Source organism: Delphinus delphis, chromosome 2 (assembly GCF_949987515.2).
Source record: "Delphinus delphis chromosome 2, mDelDel1.2, whole genome shotgun sequence".
NCBI lineage: Eukaryota > Metazoa > Chordata > Mammalia > Artiodactyla > Delphinidae > Delphinus > Delphinus delphis.
In genome coordinates, this window is record NC_082684.1 from 121,386,458 (window position 1) to 121,409,621 (window position 23,164).

Here is a 23,164-nt window from a genome sequence, read left to right on the forward strand (position 1 = left end):
TATTTGACCCACCTCCTAGAGAGATGGAAATAAAAACAAAAATAAACAAATGGGATGTAATGAAACTTCAAAGCTTTTGCAAAGCAAAGGAAACCAAAACAAGACCAAAAGACAACCCTCAGAATGGGAGAAAATATTTGCAAATGAAGCAACTGACAAAGGATTAATCTCCAAAATTTACAACCAGCTCATGCAGCTCAATAACAAAAAAACAAACAACCCAATCCAAAAATGGGCAGAAAACCTAAATAGACATTTCTCCAAAGAAGATATACAGACTGCCAACAAACACATGAAAGAATGCTCAACATCATTAATCATTAGAGAAATGCTAATCAAAACTACAATGAGATATCATCTCACACCGGTCAGAATGGTCATCATCAAAAAATGTAGAAACGATAAATGCTGGAGAGGGTGTGGAGAAAAGAACACTCTTGCACTGCTGGTGGGAATGTGAATTGGTACAGCCACTATGGAGAACAGTATGGAGTTTCCTTAAAAAACTATAAATAGAACTACCATATGACCCAGCAATCCCACTACTGGGCGTATACCCTGAGAAAACCATAATTGAAATAGAGTCATGTACCAAAATGTTCATTGCAGCTCTATTTACAATAGCCAGGAGATGGAAACTACCTAAGTGTCCATCATCGGATGAATGGATAAAGGAGATGTGGCACATATATACAATGGGATATTACTCAGCCATAAAAAGAAACGAAATTTAGTTATTTGTAGTGAGGTGGATGGACCTAGAGTCTGTCATACAGAGTGAAGTAAGCCAGAAAGAAAACGAGAAATGCCATATGCTAACACATATATATGGAATCTAAAAAGAAAAAGAAAATTGTCATGAAGAACCTAGGGGCAAGATGGGAATAAATATCTAGTAGGGCAGACCTACTAGAGAATGGACTTGAGGATATTGTGAGGGGATGGGTAAGCTGTGACAAAGTGAGAGAGTGGCACAGATATATATACACTACCAAACGTAAAATAGATAGCTAGAGGGAAGCAGCCGCATAGCACAGGGAGATCAACTCGGTGCTTTGTGACCACCTAGAGGGGTGGGATAGGGAGGGTGGGAGGGAGGGAGACACAAGAGGGAAGACATATGGGAACATATGTATATGTATAACTGATTCACTTTGTTATAATGCAGAGACTAACACACCATTGTAAAGCAATTATACTCCAATAAAGATGTAAAACTATGTTAAAAAAATTCATTATGTTGTACACCTGAAATAATGTTATATGTCAATTATACCTCAATAAAAAAAGAAATAGAAAAAAATAAAAAGAGTACGGGGCACAGAAAACTATGCTTCCCCTCTCCCCCTCCCCCTCCGCCATGGAGCTACCTACTCAGTGCCCAGCATCCTCAAGGAAGACGGGAAAGAGGGCAAAGAGCTGGCAACACACTGAAGAGGGAGGACATTCAGGACGAATGAGGCATTTGGGAGAGTGGGGCAGGTGACCCCTCGGGTGGCCTGGAGGGACGTCGACTGAGAATGTGGGGATGCAGGTGGGACCTGTGGGGTGGTGGAGGCACAGAGGTGGGCGTGCAGACTGGACTGCTGCGGACACGGTCCTGACTGCAGGCTGGGCATCACTCTCCTCAGTGGGACTGGGGGTGGCTGTCCTTGAGCTCTGGGGCTAAGAGGCGCACTGACCAGGGAAGCGTGTCTGTCCTGCAGGGATCAGTGGCTGGGAGAGGTTGGCTCTGTTACCTGCAGGCTCTCTGGGCACCCGTCCTCCAAGCCTCTTTCTCCATTGTTGGTGGGGGGTGGATAATAATACTTATCTTACAATAAGGACCCAATAAAATAATAATTATAACTAGATCAAAGTTACTTGAAATCACAGAGTGATGTATGAATGTCACCTACAATGTATATTAATAATTCATATCCTCTGGTTTTTCAAACTGTAAATATTAAATGGCCTATTGATATTGACGATGTTAATGGCATTGATAACAGCAGCAACGAGAGGCAGCGCGGCCTCCGGCACATCAGTTCAACACCGTGAGTTCTGCTCTGCCATCAAATTAAGGATGGGAATAAATGAGGCACTCATGTGCCTTTCTGCTTGGGCGTTTAGCAACACTAAATTCTTCTCTGTGTGTCAGAGGTGTGGCAGCCCATCTCTTACCTGGGGACGACAGTAAAGAAGGCCATCAAGTTTGCCATGTTGCCATCATCTGTCATGATTTAGAGCTCCAGAAACATAATGCTTGCCTTTCTCCAACCACACATCAGTGGAGCCAGGCAAGAAGGTTTGAAACATTTTCAGCCACAACTAACTTGGGAATTCATCACTGCTTTCAGAGCAGCTCTGTTCCTGGGTTGACACTTCCTGTCTGTCCACTTCTGGCACTGCAAATCCTGAATAAAAGGCCACAATGGCACATCAACCCCTTATTTCCAAGGCCTTTTAGAAGTGATGAGTTTTTGCCTAACTACGAGAGAAACATGTCTGACCTTCACTATGGGATGATCTTCGACAACCTCTTTACGCTCAAAGCTCTACTTCCTCATCTGCAGATTGAGGGAAACACCTAGGGGTGCTTAAGGGTAAAGTGTATTCATGAATGTCAAGTATTTAGCACATGCCTGACACACAGTTATAAATAAATAGTAGCTGTAAGAAACATAGCCATAGGTTGGAAAGAAGTTTTGCTTGGTGTCAAATCCAGTCTTATGAGAAGATCTTTCTACATGAATTCACTTTCTAATTGTCTGTCAAAAGCAAACCCAGTGTGTGAGGACCACTGGTTAGTCTTATCTGACAGGCTGCTTGGACACCCAGGAACTGCCAGTAACCAGTGAGGAAACCTCTTTTACTCTATGCATTCACTGCCTTTGGCATTAGAAGAAATGCAGGTTAGGATGTAATTGGAATTTTGGTGATTTGCAAAACGTACAGGATTTGAGTTCTCTGACACCCATGTCCTCAGCCTTCCTCCCTCTTCTAAAACTGGAGGTGGGAACGGGCTGAGTACCTTCCCCAGGTGACCTCACCACCCATCACCTGCATGACCTGCCCATCTTCAATGGTACCAAGTCTCAGTCTCTTGAGCTGAAAACCAAGTCAATACCTGACACATTGATTCCATAATCTAAATTAGAAAATTTGTAACATATAAATGTCTGTGGTTACGTTATTTCTAATGGCCTATTGCACAACCAATATCCCTGCTTTCAATTAAGCAGGTAACAATTAGATCAGTGGGGCTTTGCCAGGCCACTTTCCTTGCCCAGAATCAACTGGGAAGTGAGTGCAGCTCTCTGCAGATGGAGATGAACAGATAACACTGCTGCCCTGTTACCCAGGAAGCGACACTGGAAGCCTGAGATTTGCTAGTCACATGGCCCATCACCACCCCACAGTCAGGTCCTTGTAAAATTACTTGGGGTCACTGTCCCGGCTGGTCTGAGGGAGAGTCAAGAGACCGTGCTCTCTGTGTCTATAGACTTAAATGGGTCAAATCAGGGAAGAAGGACAAAGGACTGTCACCCTCCCAGCAGAAAAGCTGCTTCCTTTGTGAAGAAGAGTGAGAGGCAGGTCAAAGGCCGGGAGTATGAGGAGGAAATCCCTCCATGCACTTTTTTACACTCTCATAAACTGATTAGCTTTTTATACATTCAAATCAGCAGCTCCTTCCAATTACTTCCAATTTCTCATAGAAAATAGTATTTTCCAAGTCACCTGGTCTTAAAATCATGATGCCATCTTTGACTCTTATACACACGCCCAGAGTCCATCTCAAAATCCACTTGTCACACCAGCCACCACCCTGCTCTCAGCTCTCATCACTTCTACTGCTTCATGGCATTCCAAGTGCTTGGTTTCACTTCCAAACTAGTGATTTCAGTACATCCCTTACTCCACAACATCACTGCTCTGCCTACTACTTTTACACTTTGGGATTTAAGGCCCTTCCTATCTGGGTTGTAACACTGTCCTGTCACTTCCCCAAAGGGTGTCCTCCACTAACTGATCACCTGTCATTTGTGTTTTGTCCTTATTTCCATTATGCCTTCTTCTATCCAAATCCTTCCAGGCTCAGTTCAAAATATGACCCCCATGAGGAGGTTCCCCAAATGGCCTTCAGTTTCACAAGGGTTTTAACCTGATTATCTAACATGTCCATCATCAGCTCCTTGAGCACCGGTCAAGCTTCTTTTTCTCACTGCACCTAGCAGAGTGCTGAGGGCAGAGCACACCCGACATAGCTGATAGTAATCAAGGGTAACTAACGCACAACACAGACAAAACTTCAATGTATTTCTAAGACCTCACATCAGGCACTCCGAAACCTGCGCTCTAGACCACCAACAGGTGAGCTGAGTCTCTCCGTATTGGGCATGACCAAGGCAGGAGCGGAGTTGTAATCCCACATGTCTGAATGCGCTGACAGGTTATCGCCATGACATCTACCCGCGACGGTCTGAAATTCTCTCTACTGGAGATCCACCGAAACAGTGTCCATGTCTAATATAGAATATATTTTCATGAATCCAGATGTTTTCTCATGACTTAATCTAATACTTAAGGCACCATTTCACAAATAAAATTAACAAAAAAATTGTTTTTTTTTTCTTTTCTAAATGGTCTTGATTTGTTTAAGCATTTGCTTCCAAATGTAAGCCATGCCATTATATTTAAGGAATTTCCTTATGTACTGGGAAGTATCCATCTATAAGCCAGGGCTAATTTCAACAACTGTTTGAATTCTTGAGAGAGGAGATAGGAATAACAGAAATGTCTGTTAATCCAGCTCTGCATTAGAGAAGCCAGAGCATGTGGCTCGTTAGAATAATGACGACTGTTTGCATTGCTTTGTCTCCTAATAGCAGAGAACTGTTGGATTGGGTAATTTGAAACTCATTATACTATCACATTTAGCCTCTGCAGACTCTGATGCTGATGGTAGAAGTGAACTACTTGGCCAAGCAGCTATTTTTAGTAAATCCAAAAGATGAAAGACAAGTAAGAAAAACACTTCATTGAATAGCATTTCTTCTCTTAAACCTATTAAGTCCTGAGCTGAAACCATACAAGCTGAGGAAAGGTGAAGTTTATGCAGTTTTGTAGCTCTTGATCAATTGTATGCATACATGATATATCAGGAAAATCTTTTAAACTGCCTTGTATATCATAGTAAAGATAATAAGAGCAAATATAAATAAGCGATCTCATCTATTTCAAACCAGTCTTCAAGTATCAGGCAGATAAAAAGAAATTTGGCATGAGAGTTCAATATCTCTACTGAGTTGAAGAAATGGTTATATTGGTTTTGTCTCTCTATGGAGTTCAAGAAATGAATAAATTTATATATGTATATATATATACATATATATATATAAATTGATCTTGTTTTGTTTGGTTGAATGTTGAAATGAAAAGATCCTATCAGATACATATTTTAGCTTTGAATATGATAAATGATATAACTGCAGCTGGTGAGTTGTTGAATATGAGATGATATGAAGAAGGGTTAAAAGCTCACATACTTTTTTTCACCAAAAATTGCTTTTGTGCTCCTGCCCTGCACACCATTGCCATTAAATCTGAATATCACATTGACTTGAATTTATTTAACTAATGATGAAAAAATAACAGTCTTTGACTTTTAGTGTTTTTTACCTTTGATCAAATGAAGAGCATAATTTTCAGGTACAAAGAGTAGCATAATTTTAAGTTACACAACTCATTTTCCTCTTAGAGACATGAATCAGTGATTCCCAAGTGAGGTGCCCTAGGGATCTTTTGAAGGCTTTGTCCCAGCTACTGATGTGCACAGCTATCCGATGGCAGTAAGTGGTTTAAATAAATCCTAGTGAGAGTCCCTTTCCATTACACTACTTCCCCAAAATAAATGTATGTTTTATCTCTCCATGGCGTTTGAAGATCATAGTTTGAAAAAAATGAATTATTCCCATCCAACTTAATTTTTGGCTCATCACACATACTTATTTCTCCTAATCCCCCAAATCCCTTTGGAATTATAGAAGCAATATAAAAGGAAACCCTCAGAATCGAAGGAAGTTCCTTGCCAGTAACGGCTGAGTTGCTGTTAGTAGGTAACAACTATTAACTCTGGACACCACATGAAAGGAGCAGGAAAGGGTCAGCCTATAAAGACAGAAAATATCACCCGACTCCAGTCAAATACCACCGAAAAGATGTTGCCCTACCCCACCCCAGGCCAGCAAAGAGAGTGGAGAGCCTAGGCTTTCACACTCAGCAGGTATCAGCAAAGGTCCAACACGAGGGAGCAGGGCTTTCATCCTTGCTGGGCAGCACTGATGCCAATTCTCTGTAGTGGGCTAGAGGCCAAGTGGGGAGCCTGGACTCCCACCCTAATCAGTAGGAGCATGTCCTCCTGCTCCTTGCTGGGGCTGCATCACAGGAAGTTTAGTGGAGGCTCAGACTCCTGCCACCCCAAGCCCACCCTCCCCCACATGGTGTCAGTGAAGACCTGTATAGAGCTCGGAGTCCTGCGTCCACCTAGCAGGAGCAAGAGCCCAGTCATCCCTGTGTCAGTGGAGGCTGAAGGGAAGCCCACCTGGCAGTAATGAGGCTGTGCTGCACCTTTCCCTGCCAGAGCAGTGGTTTTAAAAATCTAGCTAAAACAGAAGGTTTCAATAAAATCCAGATTGTCATAACATAATACATAAAATGTCCAGGTTCCAATAAAAAAAATGTGTCCTAACAACAACCAGGAAGATCAAACTGAATTTTTTAAAAAATCAATAGATGCCAAAGAAAATATGACAGAGATGTCAGAATTACCTTTTAAAAAATTACTTTTTAAAAATCCTTTTAAAAAAAGAATTTTTGAAGCAGCCACCATAAGATGTTGCAACAACCGATTACAAACATGCCTGAAACAAGTGAAAGAATAGAAAGTCTCAGCAAAGAAACAGAAGAGAGAAAGAAAAACCAAAGAGAAGTTTTAGCACTTGTGTTGGTCTGCTTGGGCTACCATAACAAAATACCATAGACTGATTGGCTTAAACAATCAAAATTTATTTTCTCACAGTTCTGGAGGCTGGAAAGTCCAAGACCAAGATGTTAGCAGATTCAATTTCTGGTGAAGACTCTTGTCTTGGCTTACAGAGGGCTGCCTTCTCGCTGTGTTCTCACATGGCCTTTCTTCATTGCATGCATGTGGAGACAGAGAGAGATTTCTCTCCTCCTTTGCTTATAAAGGCATCAATCCTATCAGATGAGGGTTCTACCTTTATGACTTCAATTAACTTTAATTACAAAGGCTCTATGTTCAAATACAGTAACAATAGAGATTAGGGTTTCAAAATATGAATTTTGGGGGTACATAATTCAGTCCATAGTGTTCTACCACTGGCCCCACAAAATTCATGTCCTTCTCACATGCAAAATACATTCATTTCATCCCAGTATCCCCAAAGTCTTAACTCATTCCAAGCATCAACTCTAGCATCTAAGGTCAAAAGTCTCATCTAAATATTATCTAGACTCAATTCATCCTGAGGCAAAATTCCTCTCCAGCTGTGAACTTGTGAAACAAGTTATTTGCTTCCAAAATACGATGGTGGGATGGGTATAGGATAGACATTCCCGTTCCAAAAGGGAGAATGTGGAAGGAAATAAGGAGTGACAAGTCCCAAGCAAGTCCAAAACCTAGCAGGGCGAGTTCCGTTAGATCTTAAGGCTTGAGAATAATTCTCCTTGGTTCAATGTTCTGAGGCAGCAGACTCATGCCCATTGCCCTGCAAGGCGTGGCACCCAGGGCTCTGCTAGCCCTGCCCTTTGAAGCCCAATTGGAGGCCATCTGGCCCCCTGGGCCTGTGCACTCTGCACCTGGGGTGGGACTGGCAGTCCTGATGGTCTCTGAATTGCCTTTGGGGTCTTTCTACCTGCCTTCTGTTGAGATGGCCAATAACACCATGGGTAACCTTTTTATTTGGTGTTCTCTCCTGAAGAAACTTCCTCTTTTTTTGCAATATGAGTATGAGAATTTTCCAAATCTTTAAGTTCTGGGTTTTTTTTTTTTCATTTTTTGTCTTAACAATTCCTTCTTTAATTCAGCTCTTGCCTTTCACATTTTACTATTAAGCTGTCAAGAGGAACCAAGCCACTCCTCCAGCACTTTCCTTAGAAATCTTCTCAACCAAATAACCAATTTCATTGTTCATAAGGTCTACCTTCCACAAAACACTGGAACACATTGTAGTCAAGTGCTTTGCCAGTTCATAACAAGCAGCAGCTTTCCTCCACTTTCCAATAATCTGTCCCACATTTCTGCCTGAGACCTCACCAGAAGACCTTTAACATCCAAGTTTCAATCAGCATTTTGTTCATGATTCTTTGGGTATTCTCTAAGAAGAAGAAAGGTTTCTCTCTAGCTCTCTTTTTTCTTTCTGAGCCCTTACCAGTATCACCTTTAACATCCATGTTTCACCCAACAGTCCCTACATAGCAATCTTGGCTTTTTCTAACATGCACCACAAAAGTCTCCAGCCTCTATCCATTACCCAGTTCTAAAGCCACATCCACATTTTCAGGTATTTGCTACAGTAGCACCCACATCTCATAACCAAAATCTGTATTAGTCAGGGTTCTCCAGAGAAACAGAAACAATAGGATATATATACATATATGTGTGTGTGTGTGCATCTCTCTCTCTATATATAGACATATATAGACATATATACATATACATATATTTACATATATATACGTATATACATATATATATAGAGAGAGACACACACACACACACATACATACATGGTTTATTATAAGGCATTGTCTCATGCAATAATGGGAGCTGAGAAGTCCCAAGATCTGCAATCAGGAAGCTGAAGACCCAGGAGAACGGATGGTGTAGTTCCAGTCTGAAAATTGTTAGGCTGGAGACCCAAGAAGAGCTGTTTCAGTTTTCATGGAAGGAAAAGACCAACATTGCCTGCTCAAGGCAATCGGGCAGGAGGAGTTTCCTCTTACCCATGGGAAGGTCAGCCCTTCTGTTCTATTCAGGTCTTCAACTGATTGAACGAGGCCCATCCACATTAGGGAGGGCAATCTGCTTTACTCAGTCAACCAATTTAAATGCTAATCTTATCCAAAAATATCCTCACATGCATGCCTACAATAAGGTTTGACCAAATATCTGGGCATCCTGTGGCCCAGTCAAGTTGACACATAAAATTAAAGAAAACAATAACCATAATAAGAAGCTCAGTAAATGAGTTCATCAGAAAGATGAAGGGGACAAAAGAAAGAATCAGTAAAATTAAAGATAGAACAATCAAAATTAAGTGATCTGAAAAACAGATTGTTGGGCTGCACCCTGCAGGTCTACAAGCCCTCTACTTGCCCATCCTTAAGACTGAAGAAAGAGCCAGTGACAGAAACATCAATGGTTTAATGGATGGGGGAACTTACACCTCTGAAGCAAGGTCCTGGAGTGACACCCCACCATGTTTGGCGGATGGCAGGCAGGACATGAGGCCGTCTTTGCTCCCGGGGTGGAAGGAGAGATTGCCAGTTATAGGAGGAAATTATATCAGGTTACCTCATTGGTTACCAGGGAAACCAGCAGAGGGGTCTGTTCCTCACCACCCCTTTGATAAGCAGAGTGGAGAGTTCTTATCTAAAGCTAGAACAGTCATTAGCTGGGGCCTGGGGCAGGTATGTAGGTCAGTCATATGAGTAGGGTGTAGGTGAAGTAGGCACTGGTCAGGCAAGGGATATACAGAGAACAAGGGAATAGCCATCTGGAAGGGCCTGTGACCATTCACAGATGTAATAGAAAAAAAAGTGAAAAGAGCCTCAGTACTTGTGGGAATACAACAAAAGATCTAATATTCATGTCATTTGAGTCAGGAGAGAAAAAGAGAAAGAGGATGGGGCAGAAAAAGTATTCAAAGTAATAACTGGTCAAATGTCCTAAATTTGACCAAAATCTATAGATTCAAGAAGTGGAGTAAATCCCAAATCAGTAAACCCAAAGAAATCCACACTAATACACATCATAGTCAAACTTCTGAAACTAAAGTCAAAGAAAAAACCTTGAAAGCAACAAGAGAGAAAAGAGGGCTTCCCTGGTGGCACAGTGGTTGAGAGTCCTCCTGCCGATGCAGGGGACACGGGTTTGTGCCCCAGTCTGGGAAGATCCCACATGCTGCGGAGCGGCTAGGCCCGTGAGCCATGGCCGCTGAGCCTGTGCATCTGGAGCCTGTGCTCCGCAACGGGAGAGGCCACAAGTGAGAGGCCTGCGTACTGCAAAAAAAAAAAAAAAAAAAAGAGAGAGAGAGAAAAGATGTCTCACCTATAAAGAAAATATGGTTTGAATTATAGCAGATTCCTCATCAGAAATCATGGAGGCAACAGCAAAGTAACACATTTTTCAAATGCCACAAGAACTGTCAGAACAGGATCTTATATTCATTAAAAATGTTCTTCAGGTATGAAGAGAGAAATCAAGGTATTTTCAGATGAAGAAAAACTAAGAGAATTTATTGCCAGCAGTCTATCCTAAAAGAATGGCTTGGGACTTCACTGGTGGTCCAGTGGTAAAGAATCTGTTACAATGCAGGGGACGTGGGTTTGATCCCTGGTCAGGGAACTAAGATTCCACCTGCTGTGGGGCAACTAAGCCCGTGCACCACAACTACTGAGCCTGTGCTCTAGAGCCCGTGAGCCACAACTACTGAGCCCATGTGCCACAACTACTGAAGCCTGTGCACCTAGAGCCCGTGGTCCACAACAAGAGAAGCCACTGCAATGAGATGCCCGTGCACTGCAACAAAGAGTAGCCCCCACTTGCCGCAACTAGAGAAAAGCCCGTGCGCAGCAACAAAGACCCAACGCAGACAAAAATAAATAAATAAAATAAAAGATGTACAATAAGATATACACAAAAACACTGTAAATAAATAAAAATGGAATCATAATAAATGTTCAGCTAACCCACAGGGAGTCAGGAAAAAGAAAATAGAGAAATGGAAAACAGAGAGAATGGAAGACCAAAAAATCAAATAAAATGACAAACTTAAGTCATAACATACCAATAGTTCCATAAAATGTAAATTATGAAAATACACCAATTGAAAATACAGACTGGCAAAGTGAATTAAAAAATATGACCCGGGCTTCCCTGGTGGCGCAGTGGTTGAGAGTCCGCCTGCCGATGCAGGGGACACAGGTTCGTGCCCCGGTCCGGGAAGATCCCACATGCCGCGGAGCGGCTGGGCCCGTGAGCCATGGCCGCTGAGCCTGCGCGTCCAGAGCCTGTGCTCCGCAACGGGAGAGGCCACAACAGTGAGAGGCACGCGTAACGCAAAAAAAAAAAAAAAAAAAAAAAAAAAAAAATATGACCCAACTATACACCATCTGCAAGAAGCTCATTTTAACGTAATGATGCTTAGAGTAAACATATGGAAATATATACATCATTCAAATATTAATCAAAAGAAAGAAAGAGTGGCCATATGGATTTCAGGTAAAGTAGAATTCAAAGCAAAGAAAATTACCAGAGACAGATATGAACATTATGCAATCATAAAGGGTTAATTCATCCACAAGAAATTATAATCCTGAATGTGTATACACCAAATAACAGCTGAGAAATACATGAAACAAAAAACCCACTGAATTGAAAGTAGAAATAGTCAACTGCACAATTACAGTCAGAGACTTCAGCACCTCTTTCTCAACAATTGATGAAGACAGAAAATCAGCAAACAATATAGAACTCACAACACCATAATCAACAGGATTTAATCAATACTTGTAGAGCATTCCACCAAGCAACTGCAAAGTACACATGACTTTCAAGTGTTCACAGAACAAATATCAAAATGAATCCTATTCTGAGTCATGAAATAAACCCCCATAAATGTAAAGAAAGTTGAAACCATACGGAGGGTGTCCTCTGACTCTAATGGAATTAAACTAGAAATCAGTAACAGAAAGATAACAGGAAAATCTCCAAACTGTTTAAAAATTAAATAACCCACATATAAATAATCAAATGTTCATATAGGACATCTGAGAAGTGACTCAACATAGCAATAACTACCATGCAATAAGGAGTTATCAGGTGGGTAACCGAAATTGGGTCATTAAGGGCTGTTGGAGGAGGTGACCTGCAATCTGAGAAGTGAAGACAAGAAAGAATTGCCTGGTGCAATTGCCTGGTGCAGGTCTAGGGGTAGGGAACTGCTTCCCGAGGAGCATACCCTAACAGGCAAGTGCCTCCACTTGCATTCTCAGTTACAAGCAAGGAAACCAGCCTGGTGTGTGTCCCACCATACTCTCCAGACTTCCCAAGCAGACTGCAGCTCATCTCATTCTTACTCACATATAGAACATAAATGCTTCTCTGTCTTTGGGGGACATAACCCCCAAAATATAACCACGATTCTTACTTGTGAAAATAACTTACAGCTGCCAAATTTCAGAGGGCAGGCATGAGCATCCATCGGGAAGTCTTCAAGTTGCATTGGGCACTCTGCCGAGATGGTCAAGCTGAAAAACAAGAGATGGGGACCTTTCAATGACTCACCGACTCTGGCTATTTACTGGACACCACGTTTTGAAAGCCATATTAAGCACTCCACTCATTATTTTAATTACTATCTTTTATGAAATTGTCTAAACTGTCCCACCAAATTACATAGGATTGCATTGTAGATGAATATCATTTAGAAATAAGGTTTAAATCAAATCTGCTCAGGAGTTCTGTGGCTTGGTGAGTGTCTGTACATACATTACCGCTTGTAAAGCAATTTGAGATGCCTTTAAAGATAATTTATTCTTTTATTCTCCCATCACTTACCCACAGTAATAAAAAAACTTCCCTTGACAAGGCTGAAAATATATGTATGTTCTAAAATAATTTATAAGCTCAAAAATATAAGTGTGGGGCTTCCCTGGTGGCGCAGTGGTTGAGAGTCCGCCTGCCGACGCAGGGGACACGGGTTCGTGCCCCTGTCTGGGAAGATCCCACACGCCGCGGAGCGGCTGGGCCCGTGAGCCATGGCCGCTGGGCCTGCGCGTCCGGAGCCTGTGCTCCGCAACGGGAGAGGCCACAACAGTGATAGGCCGCATACCGCAAAAAAAAAAAAAAAAAAAAAAATATATATATATATATATATATATATATATATATATATATAAAAGTGTGGAATAAATACACAGTCCAAGTTTCGACCAGAAGCTGGCTATAATTATTGTGTACTGGGCTGATGTCATGAAACTATAGAGTAAGCAAAATTGTGTTATGATAGCAACTTTCTTATTGTTTTTAATCCAAGTTTGGTCTTCCAAATAATAATACCACCATTCACTACCACTGTCACCAATGACTAAAACAGTGCTGATCATAAGAGTTGCTTGTCTGGGCTAGGGACTGTGTTAAGTGTTTCACCTGCATTAACATATCTAATTAGAATAGCACAATGTATTGCTATTATCACCCCAGTGTCAAGGTAAGAAAGTGAGGCATGGATATTAAGGGATCCGGACAAGAATGCAGAGCCCCTAATGGCACGTGCCCCACAGGCTGTGTGACCCAAAACTCTGTTTGTACTTGCGGAGTCATCATGCTGTGGTGCTTTTATTTCCCTACAGATTTACTAATTAAGTAGTAAATCTAAATTTCTTTAATGAGTTAGTCTTCTGTTCTTAGTGTTTAATTCTATTATTTAAAATGAAATGTAATTGCATAAAATGAAATCAAATTGCACAATTTTCAACTTTAAACAGACGTTACAATTATATTTTGTTATATTGTCTGGATCTTGCCCATGTGCCTGGGGTGAGAATAAAAATGTAAACACAATCATTTTTGCCTTTACTTCTTCCTTCTTTTAAGATAGCTTAACTTTTTTGCTATTAAATTGGGCATGTAATTCACACTTGATGATTGCAGATGGAGTAGTCAATTCATGTATTCTCTGAATGGAGCTAAAACGTGTCAGTGGAAGGAAGGTGTGTGCCCATCATGGAGAGGAAATCTGCTGCCTCTGCCTGGGGGTACCACTCTCCCCAAAATGGACTGAGTTCCAGAGGGTGTGAGTGCACATGGATGAGAATATACCACAAAAGTCTCATATTCAGGTGGGGAGATGATATCTAAAATTATACGCCACCTATGTTCGTAAAAGAGTATGGAAAATACAGAAAAGTTATAAAGAAGAAAATTACAAATACATATCATTTCACTTATAATTTCACCTGGTACACTTTGTCCAGATTTCTTCACAGCTACGGATGTTTTCTTTCTGTTCTTGGTTTATAAAATTCAGTCTTCTGTTTACCTAACATTAGAGAAGGGGCATTTCCCACATCTTTAAAATCTCTGCATAATCATGACTTTGAAAGGTAAAATATTTAATTCTAGCATGCAGATGTGTGTGTGTAATATACATATGCATATATCTGTATATGTGTGGACATCTTCAAGCATACACTATGTAAAAGGATTATTATTAGAGACTACAAAATGGGGAAGGTAAAGGAATATTTACTTATTAGAATTAAGAAAACAGGACTTAAAAAACACAGCCTGTGAGAAGGACAACATAAAGGAAAATAGTGTTACTTTATATTGTTAGTAAACTTAAGCCATTTGTTAAACAAAGCAATAGTGGGGCAGAAAACTTAAGTGAGTCAAATATGTTCTAGAGAATAAAATCACAATGACTCAGTAAATCTAGAATTTCTTTGAGAAGCAAATTTATAGTAGGGAAATAAAAAGTATATATAAAGCTATAGTGCTAGGTACAAAGCAATAAATGTGAAAGTAAGCACATGAAGAAATGGTGATGTGGGAGAACAGAGAACGCTTCCAATTAGAAAAGTGCATCTCAGTGCTGGTCTACGGCCTCCGTTCCAACAGTTGATGGCCTTGGGGTAAGGAAGATGCTGGGCTCAGCCAGTGGGAACAGTGTGAGGGGGGGCAGGGTGCTTCAGGTGGTCCTGACTGTCCAAGCCCTGCTGTATGCACAGCAGACTTCAACCAGCAGACCCAGTGCTGCAGTCTTCAAGTTGCCCCCAATAATATCAACAACTATGGGCTGGACTCCCACCAGCAGGGTGACGTGGAGATGGTCCTTCCATGGCAGAATCTTCTCTCTAGACACTGCCATGTCTTGGAGCTCACATAACTGGGCTTCTGTCCCCCAGAAAACACTCTATGGCCCACTGGGTCTGGAGGTTGCCTTGAAGCCAGATCTGTTGGCTGAATTCTTGACAATGTGGTGAATCACAGTTAACTCCTCTCCCCCCTGCTTGGTGCTGGGTCTCTGATTTGATCCCCGGGGCCACTGGAGGCACTGCCACCTGCGTTCCTGTTCCTTGCCCTTACTTGTCAGAGTAGACCCCTCAGGGAGACTTGACCTCCCACCTCTGGCACTCTGCCCACTCCTGGCTTTTCCTCCTTTTCCTCACGTACTCCTCTTTCTTGGCCAACACCGTGTGTTTATAAGAGAGGTGAGGAGCCATCTTTTCTGTCACTGTGTTCTCAGCATTTGGTGTCTTGTTTTATTCTAGCTGTTTGGTCCTGAGGTCTAGGCCAAAACCACTGCACTGACAACATTTAACAATAGCAAGGAATGTACACCAAGGAGTCTGCTTTTAGCATACAGCAGGAGGAGAGAGGGTGGGTAGAGACAGGTGGACAGAATTTAGCTGGATGTAAAAAGAAAACCCTTTTGAAGAAAAAAATAATTCCAGTGAAAACATAAAAAATATAATTCTACAATTACCATCTTGATAAATGCTAACATTAGAGCCTCACAGATTGTTCCCCCATTTTAATAGACCTCTTTAGAATTTGAATTCCAAACATCAGAAAAATATACTTCATCTACGATAGTGTCTCTCCTCTAAAGAGTGAATGTATTATTCAGATAAATTCCCCAATAGCAAATGTTTCAACCTTAGTAAGAGAACAACACTTAAAATTTTGATCCTTTAAGCATTTCAAAAACGGCCTATGCTTTTATAGTACTCAAATAATATCTCTAGATAAGAGGGACCCTTCCATTCATGGGGTTCTTAAAATGCAGTGTCCTTTGATGTACAACCAACCTCCTTCACACAGAATTGAGATCAGAGCACTCCATGGAATGTGGACTGTCAGAGCTCAAAGGAGCCAGCCAGGTCACCTCCTAGAAACCCTTACTTTTCTCAAAAGGTTAAGGAATATGCCTATGGAAAAATTTACTGAATTACTGGTAGATCCAATGATCCTGCTTTTTTCCCCCAAAGGTCAAATTTCTGTTTCTAAAGACATTCAGGCATTGACTTATTGGAACATAATATCCCATTTTTGAACATCTTAATTTTAGGGTAAGAAAAAGGGCATTTTGTGAGTTAAGCTGTTTGCTTCAACTTGGATGTAAACTCCCTAGAGAGCCCTCTGCTTGCCCAGGGGCAGCCCGCAGTGGCATGTGCTTCAGATGTTAAAACAGGCAAATTCGGGCTTCCCTGGTGGCGCAGTGGTTGAGAGTCCACCTGCCGATGCAGGGGACACGGGTTCGTGGCCCGGTCCGGGAAGATCCCACAGGCCGCAGAGCGGCTAGGCCCGTGAGCCATGGCCGCTGAGCTTGCGCGTCTGGAGCCTGTGCTCCACAACGGGAAAGGCCACAACAGTGAGAGGCCCGTGTACCGCAAAAAACCCCAGCCAAATTCTAGAGTAGCTTTGCCATTAATGAATTGTGCAACTTTGTAAAACTGCCTAACTTCTCTGGTCCAGCCTTTCCATTTGAAAAAGAGAAATAGCAGCTGTTTTATTCTCTGAAAAAAACAAGAATAGTTAATAGGTGCATAAAGAGATTTCTACCCAATATGCTCTCCAGATCTGAGCCTTCTTCATTTATTTGAGAATATTCAGTGCAATAGAAGGTGTGGTGGTAGGCAGAATAATGGTCCTGCAAAGATGTCCATGTCCTAATCCCCCAAACCTCATGACTTGTGAATATGTTACCTTAAATAGCAAAAGGGCTGTGCAGACATGATTAAGTTAAGGCCCTTGGGAGAGGGGAGTTTATCTTGGATTATCCAGATGGGCCCAGGCGAATCACAGCAGTCCTTATGAGAGGAAGGCAGGAGTGTCAGAGTCAGAGGCGATATGATGACAAAAGCAGAGGTCATGGGATTGTGGTCATGAGCCCAGGGATGCAGGCAGCCTCTAGAAGCTGGAAGAGGCAGGAAAGGATTCTCCCCTAGAGAATCCAGAAGGAATGCAATCCTGCTGCCTACAGCTTGACTTTAGCCTCGTAAGACCTTTTTTGGACTTTCGACCTCCAGAACTAGAAGATAATAAATTGGTTGTGTTTTAGCCAATAAATTCGTGATAATTTGTTACAACATCTATAGGAAAATAGTACAAAATTTGGTACTTGGAAGTGGGATACTACTGTAACAAATACCTAAAAATGTGGAAATGATTTGGAATTGGGCAGTGGGAAGAGGCTGGAAGAATTTTGAGATTCATTATAGAAAAAGCCTAGACTATGTTGAACAGACTGTTAATTGAAATGTGAATGTTAATGATTCTGTAATGAGAACTTGCAGTGAGAAACATGGTAGAGAAGACCTACATTATATGGTCATAAACACACTGCTGGTAGCAATATGGACATCAAAGGCCCTAATGGTGAGGTAACAGAAGGAAATGAGGAAACTGGAACTTGGAGGAAAGGAGATTCTCGCTGTATAGTGACAGAAAGCTTACGTGGAAAGCGGAACTTGTAAAAGATTGCAATAGGCTAAATAATGCCCCTCAAAGATAAAAGGTCCTAATTCCTGGAAGTTGTAAGCATTACCTTAAATGGGAAAAGGGTCTTTAACAGATGTGATTAAGGGTCTTGAGATGGGGAGATTAACCAGGTGGGCACTAAATGCAGTCACAAAGATCCTTATAAGGGAGAGGCAAAGGAAATTGCACATAGATAAAAGAAAGAAGGTGATGTGATGAAAGCACAGATGTTTGAAGATGCTGTGTTGCTGGCTTTGAAGATGTAGGAAGGTGCCCTGAGCCCAGGAATGCAGGCATGCCACTCTAGATACTGGAAAAGGCAAGTAAATGGATTTTGTCCTACAGCCTCCAGAGGGAGTACAGCCTGGCCAAAACTGATTTCAGAATCATGGTCTCCAGAAATGTAATACAGTAAATGTGTTTTAAGTCACCAAGTTTGTGGTAATTTGTTACAGTAACCACAGGAAACTGATACAATGATGAAATTGGACCCTTAGATGAGGAGAGTCCAAGCTAAGTGTTAAAGTTGTGGCCTGTTTTTTCTTCCTGTTGCTTATAGTAAAATGTGAGAAGAAAGAGACAGATTAAGGTAAGAGCGGCCAACAAAAAATGGACCAAGACTTGATTTGGGAAATTCTCAGTTTATCCAGGTTGCAAAAGATGCTATAATTAGGTGTTCATTGTCAGGAAAACATACTCTTAAGGGAAAGCCAAGGGTGTGGTTGGACCTTTTGCTACTGCCTCAGACTCTTTGAGGAAATTAAATATGTGACGCATGGGTCCTCTCAGCCATGTAAGCAAAAGAATTATCCATGAAAGGTTTATGAAGGAGGTCTAGTAGTGTAAATTCTTAAGACATACACAGGAGACGTAAATGATTCTTAAAAATTTTATACCAGCAGAAACACTGTCAGTTGGGGCTGAATGGGACAGACAGAGGCCAAAATGAAAGAAGGCTGTCAGAACACCAACATTCCACAGGCAGGAAATAGGTTGAAACAAACTACTCAACTGCAAACATGTGCTACCCTTCATGAAAAAGGCAGGATGACTCTAAGGGCAGAGCCTTAATCATGGAGGATTAGCCCCAGGCCTTTGAAACCTACTGTTGTTTGCCTAACTGGATTTAGAAATTTGTGCGGGGGGGGGGGGGGGGGGGGGGGGGGGGGGGGGGGGGGGGGGGATAGTGCTTCCTTTTCTCCTACTATTTTCTCTCCTTTCAAATGGGAATATCTTTAACTGTTATCCTCTGCTTGTCCCACCATTGTATTTTGTGGGTAATTAACTTGTTTATTGAGTTCCACAAATTCACAGATGAGGATTGTGCCTCAGGCTAGATCATACCCAAATCCTTACACATAGCTGATTTAGATGATTCAGATGATGAGATTTGGAACTTTGGAGCTGATGAGATTTAGTTGAGACTATGGACTTTGATGCCGTAATGAGTTGAGACTTTGGGGGATATTGGAATGAGATTAATATTTTTTGCACATGGGACAGACATGAATTTGGGGGGCAGAACTCAGATTGTGGTAAGCAAAATAATGATTCCCTAAAGATGTTCATGTCCTAATACTTCCTACTTATGAACATGATACCTACCATGGCCAAAGGGACTTTTCAGATGAGATTAAATTAAGGATTTGGGGATGGGGAGACTACCCCAATTATTGGGCAGGCCCAATGTAAGCACAAGGCTACTTATAAGAAGGAGACAGGAGTGTCTGAGTTGAAGTGGGAGATGTGATGCTGGAAGCAGTGATAGTGGAAGGAGTGATGCAGGGCCATGAATGAAGGAATGCAGGCAGCCTCCAGAAGCTGGGGAAGGTGAGGAAATAATTCTCCACTAGAGAATCCAGAAGAGACACAATCCTGGCAACATAAGACCTGTTTCAGACTTCTGGTCTCCAGAGCAGTAAGATAATAAAATTTGTATAGTTTTAAAGCCACTAAGTCTGTGGTAATTTGTTACAGCAACAATAGAAAACTAGTACAGTAGTTTCCATAAAATAAAATAATAATAATATTACTAATCCCATAACCAATTGTTAAATAATTTTCACAAAGTTGAGAAAGAAATTTGGTTTGGTCAACTTATAAATAGCTCACAAAGTATTCACTGTCATGAAAATCACAGGCTTGATAGTGAAATGGACCAGACGCCTCAGGCAATGTGGCCTGGCTTGGTCAGTGACTGAGCTGCAGGCTGCATCTCCACTGTTTTTTTTTTCTCTCCCCCACCCCTCCCCCTTGGCAACCACAAGTCTGTTCTCTATATCTGTTTGTGTTTCTTAGATATGTTCATTTGTGTTACATTTTAGATTCCACATATAAGTGATATCGTATGATAGTCTTTCTCTGTCTGACTTACTTCACTCAGTATAGCAATCTCTAGGTCCATCCATGTTGCTGCAAATGGCATTATTTCATTCTTTTTTATGGCTGAATAATATGCCTCCACTAGTCATTCAGTGGAAACATCACCTTCCTATCAAGACTCTCAGGCAATATATGAAATTTATTTGGGGACTCTTGAAATTCAATACTAACATAGCAAGCACCTAATGATTGGTGTTATGGGAAAGAGGTGAGGCTTAATTTGGCTGATACTTTTCCAAGTGAGTCTTTGTAAGGAACATAAGAATACTTAATGTACACAGCTTTCTGTTTACTATGGTTGCACCCATCTGAAGGGCTGCCAGCTTTGGAGATGGAGGAAAGCTGGCACTCTCAGCTGGCTCTTTGTAGGCAACACCTTTATTTTTCTGTAGGCTCATTGTGTTGCCTCTGGCTTATTCCCACCTGGATGGGGCTGTGCAGGGCTCCTTCAACACTCTGGATAGTCTTCCTTGCTCTACACCTGAGTCACATCCTCAGAGATGAAGAAGCTATAGATTAATATCTGCACGAGGAGCACCTGTTGTGCTGGGTCATCAGGGGGAAGGTCTCTGAAAGGAAGCCCAGCTCTGAGGGTTATATGCCTGTTTTCCTTATATTTGATTTACCTCTAGATTGGCAAATAAAAGAAGTTTACTCAGGTATTACAAAGAATTGGTCTTTTTATTAATATAACATGTCTACTCATATGTATTTATTGAGTCACTAGCTCTAGGAATAGAGATAGTCCTGCTTCTTCTTCAGAAACTTCCCCAAGAGCTCTGCCTGATGTCAAAATCCTGTTTACTGGAGCTTTCTCTTCTATACTCCTGTGCTCAGGAAGAGCTGCAAACTTATTCATTCAATAAAAAAATGCATGAATGCATTTCTCTTCCTGTAAACAATCACTATTCCATGTATCATGATAAATAGTGATATACCATGTTTATTATTTTTCAGTTAGGCATCGCTGGTTTTCCTTGAAACTAATTACAATTCATAATAATGTTTTGAGGAAAACATTCTAAAGCTCAGCTATGTAAAAACTGAACTTTTAAAATCTAAACATTGACAAGTTGGGAACAATGCATGTTGGAAACCAGAGGTCATTGCCAGGTTCAGCCACTTCCACTCCACATTTTACTAACTAACCTGTGTATACTGGTCCCTTTGGTGACAGTTGTAGATCTATTGTAATTAAGTTTGATCCAAACCAGAACTGCAAGCCTAGTTTCCTTCAGGGCCTGGCCATAGTGCTTATCCTGGTTAGTCGCCCTCCTGAGGGATCTCCATCTTAGCATTAACCCTGACCCTACCCAAAGCTAAAGCAGGGCCTTTGCCTGTGATAAAGATGAGATGAGATACCAAGTTCAGCAGGTACAGCCCAGGTTGGGGTGGGCAGCAGCCAATGGAGAGCAGAAGAATAAAGGGTGCAGTGACTTGTTTAAAAGGCAATAGAATTTAAATTCAGTGAAGGGCAACCTTGCAGAAAGCAGAACTTAGGGCATTATCTGAAAGTTCCAATAAGACTATACTAAAATGATGCATGTTTTGGTTTATACAATTGTAAAGTTCCATACTTAAAAAAAACCCCACAAAACTGTTATTGAGATAACATAATGAACCTCTTCCTTTTAGCAATGAAGCCAAATTCTACAATTTACTTCCAGCTTGAGTTACACATTTCATAAGTCATTCTAAATCTCATTGATTCATTTTGTACTCTTCAGTGTAATAGGGATGTACATGGGACCAACCATCAGAATTATTCTGGCTGAAAATCCTCTGTGAACTTGCACTATTTATTGGGATTCTCATTCCTCTTCAGCTATTGGAAAGAAGATGCCAGGAATTCTTTATTTTGGGAAAACTAGTAGATGTGTGATAATTTTACAAACTTAGCCATATTTCTTATCAAAAAGGGATATAAACTTTATTGATTTATTTTGATTAACATGGCTATTTCTATTTTAATGCTTGTGTTCCTCAGGAAGGCACTGTAATGATTGATGTGAGAGCAGAAACATTTTGGTTAATTTTTTATGTGTATCCACACACCCAGCAATAAACCTTCTTAATAAATCAAATGTAGGAAAATAAACACAAGCTTGGTCAATAAAAAGACTGCTGCTGGGCTTCCCTGGTGGCGCAGTGGTTGGGAGTCCGCCTGCCAATGCAGGAGACACGGGTTTGTGCCCCGGTCCTGGAGGATCCCACATGCCACGGAGCGGCTGGGCCCATGAGCCATGGCCGTTGAGCCTGCACATCCGGCGCCTGTGCTCCACAATGGGAGAGGCCACAGCAGTGAGAGGCCTGCGTACCGCAAAAAAAAAAAAAAAAAAAAGACTGCTGCAAAAAAGGAGCAGCAAAATTATGCAAAGACATTCCTTTCTCAAAGTGAAATTCAAGTACATCTCTAATCATAAAGCACAATGCAATCAACAGTGTCGTGGGCTACAGAGAAGATGGAATAGACAGTGAAATCAAACAGACCCAGCCCCACCACTCAGCTCAATCTCCATGTGCCCACATTTCCCTATAAAGGGGATTATATAAAGCTTATCTTACAGTGTTAAGTCCTGACATACCAACTACCAATACAGAGATGTAGTACAATGCTTGACACACAGTAAATGCTTTAAAAATCCTAGAGGAGAAGTAAAGGTGACATCAGTCGAGGTGGGGGACTATGGAACATCCACAAAAGCAGTGAATAAGCTGCAAAAACAGTCAGCATAGACTTTTTACGGAACTCTGGAATCTGATAAAAAACTTACAACAGCCAGAGAAAACTTAACAACAAAAAAAATGCCTGAAAACTAGTAAGCAGGTTATGTAGCATTTTAACTTACCCTGTTACCAGCCCCCACTCTCTAGCTCTGCGGTAGGCATGAAAATGGGAACTCACATTCCTTGTGCAGGTTGCTGGTAATGGGAATGATATGGACCTTATTCTCAAAGAATGTTAGTTGCTTGTTTTGATCTGTCTGGTGGGTACCTGAAGGATTGGTT

The 23,164-nt window shown here is 41.4% G+C and overlaps 1 protein-coding gene across 1 annotated transcript in view; it reads right to left on the minus strand.

Moving 5' to 3' along the window:
• GABRA5 (gamma-aminobutyric acid type A receptor subunit alpha5) overlaps positions 1-23,164 on the minus strand; it is a 104,107-nt gene that overhangs the window by 30,583 nt on the left and 50,360 nt on the right. Inside the window, exon 8 of the mRNA XM_060005521.1 lies at positions 12,452-12,534. Coding sequence (XP_059861504.1) covers positions 12,452-12,534 — 83 coding nt within the window. The remainder of the gene's footprint in view (positions 1-12,451; positions 12,535-23,164) is intronic.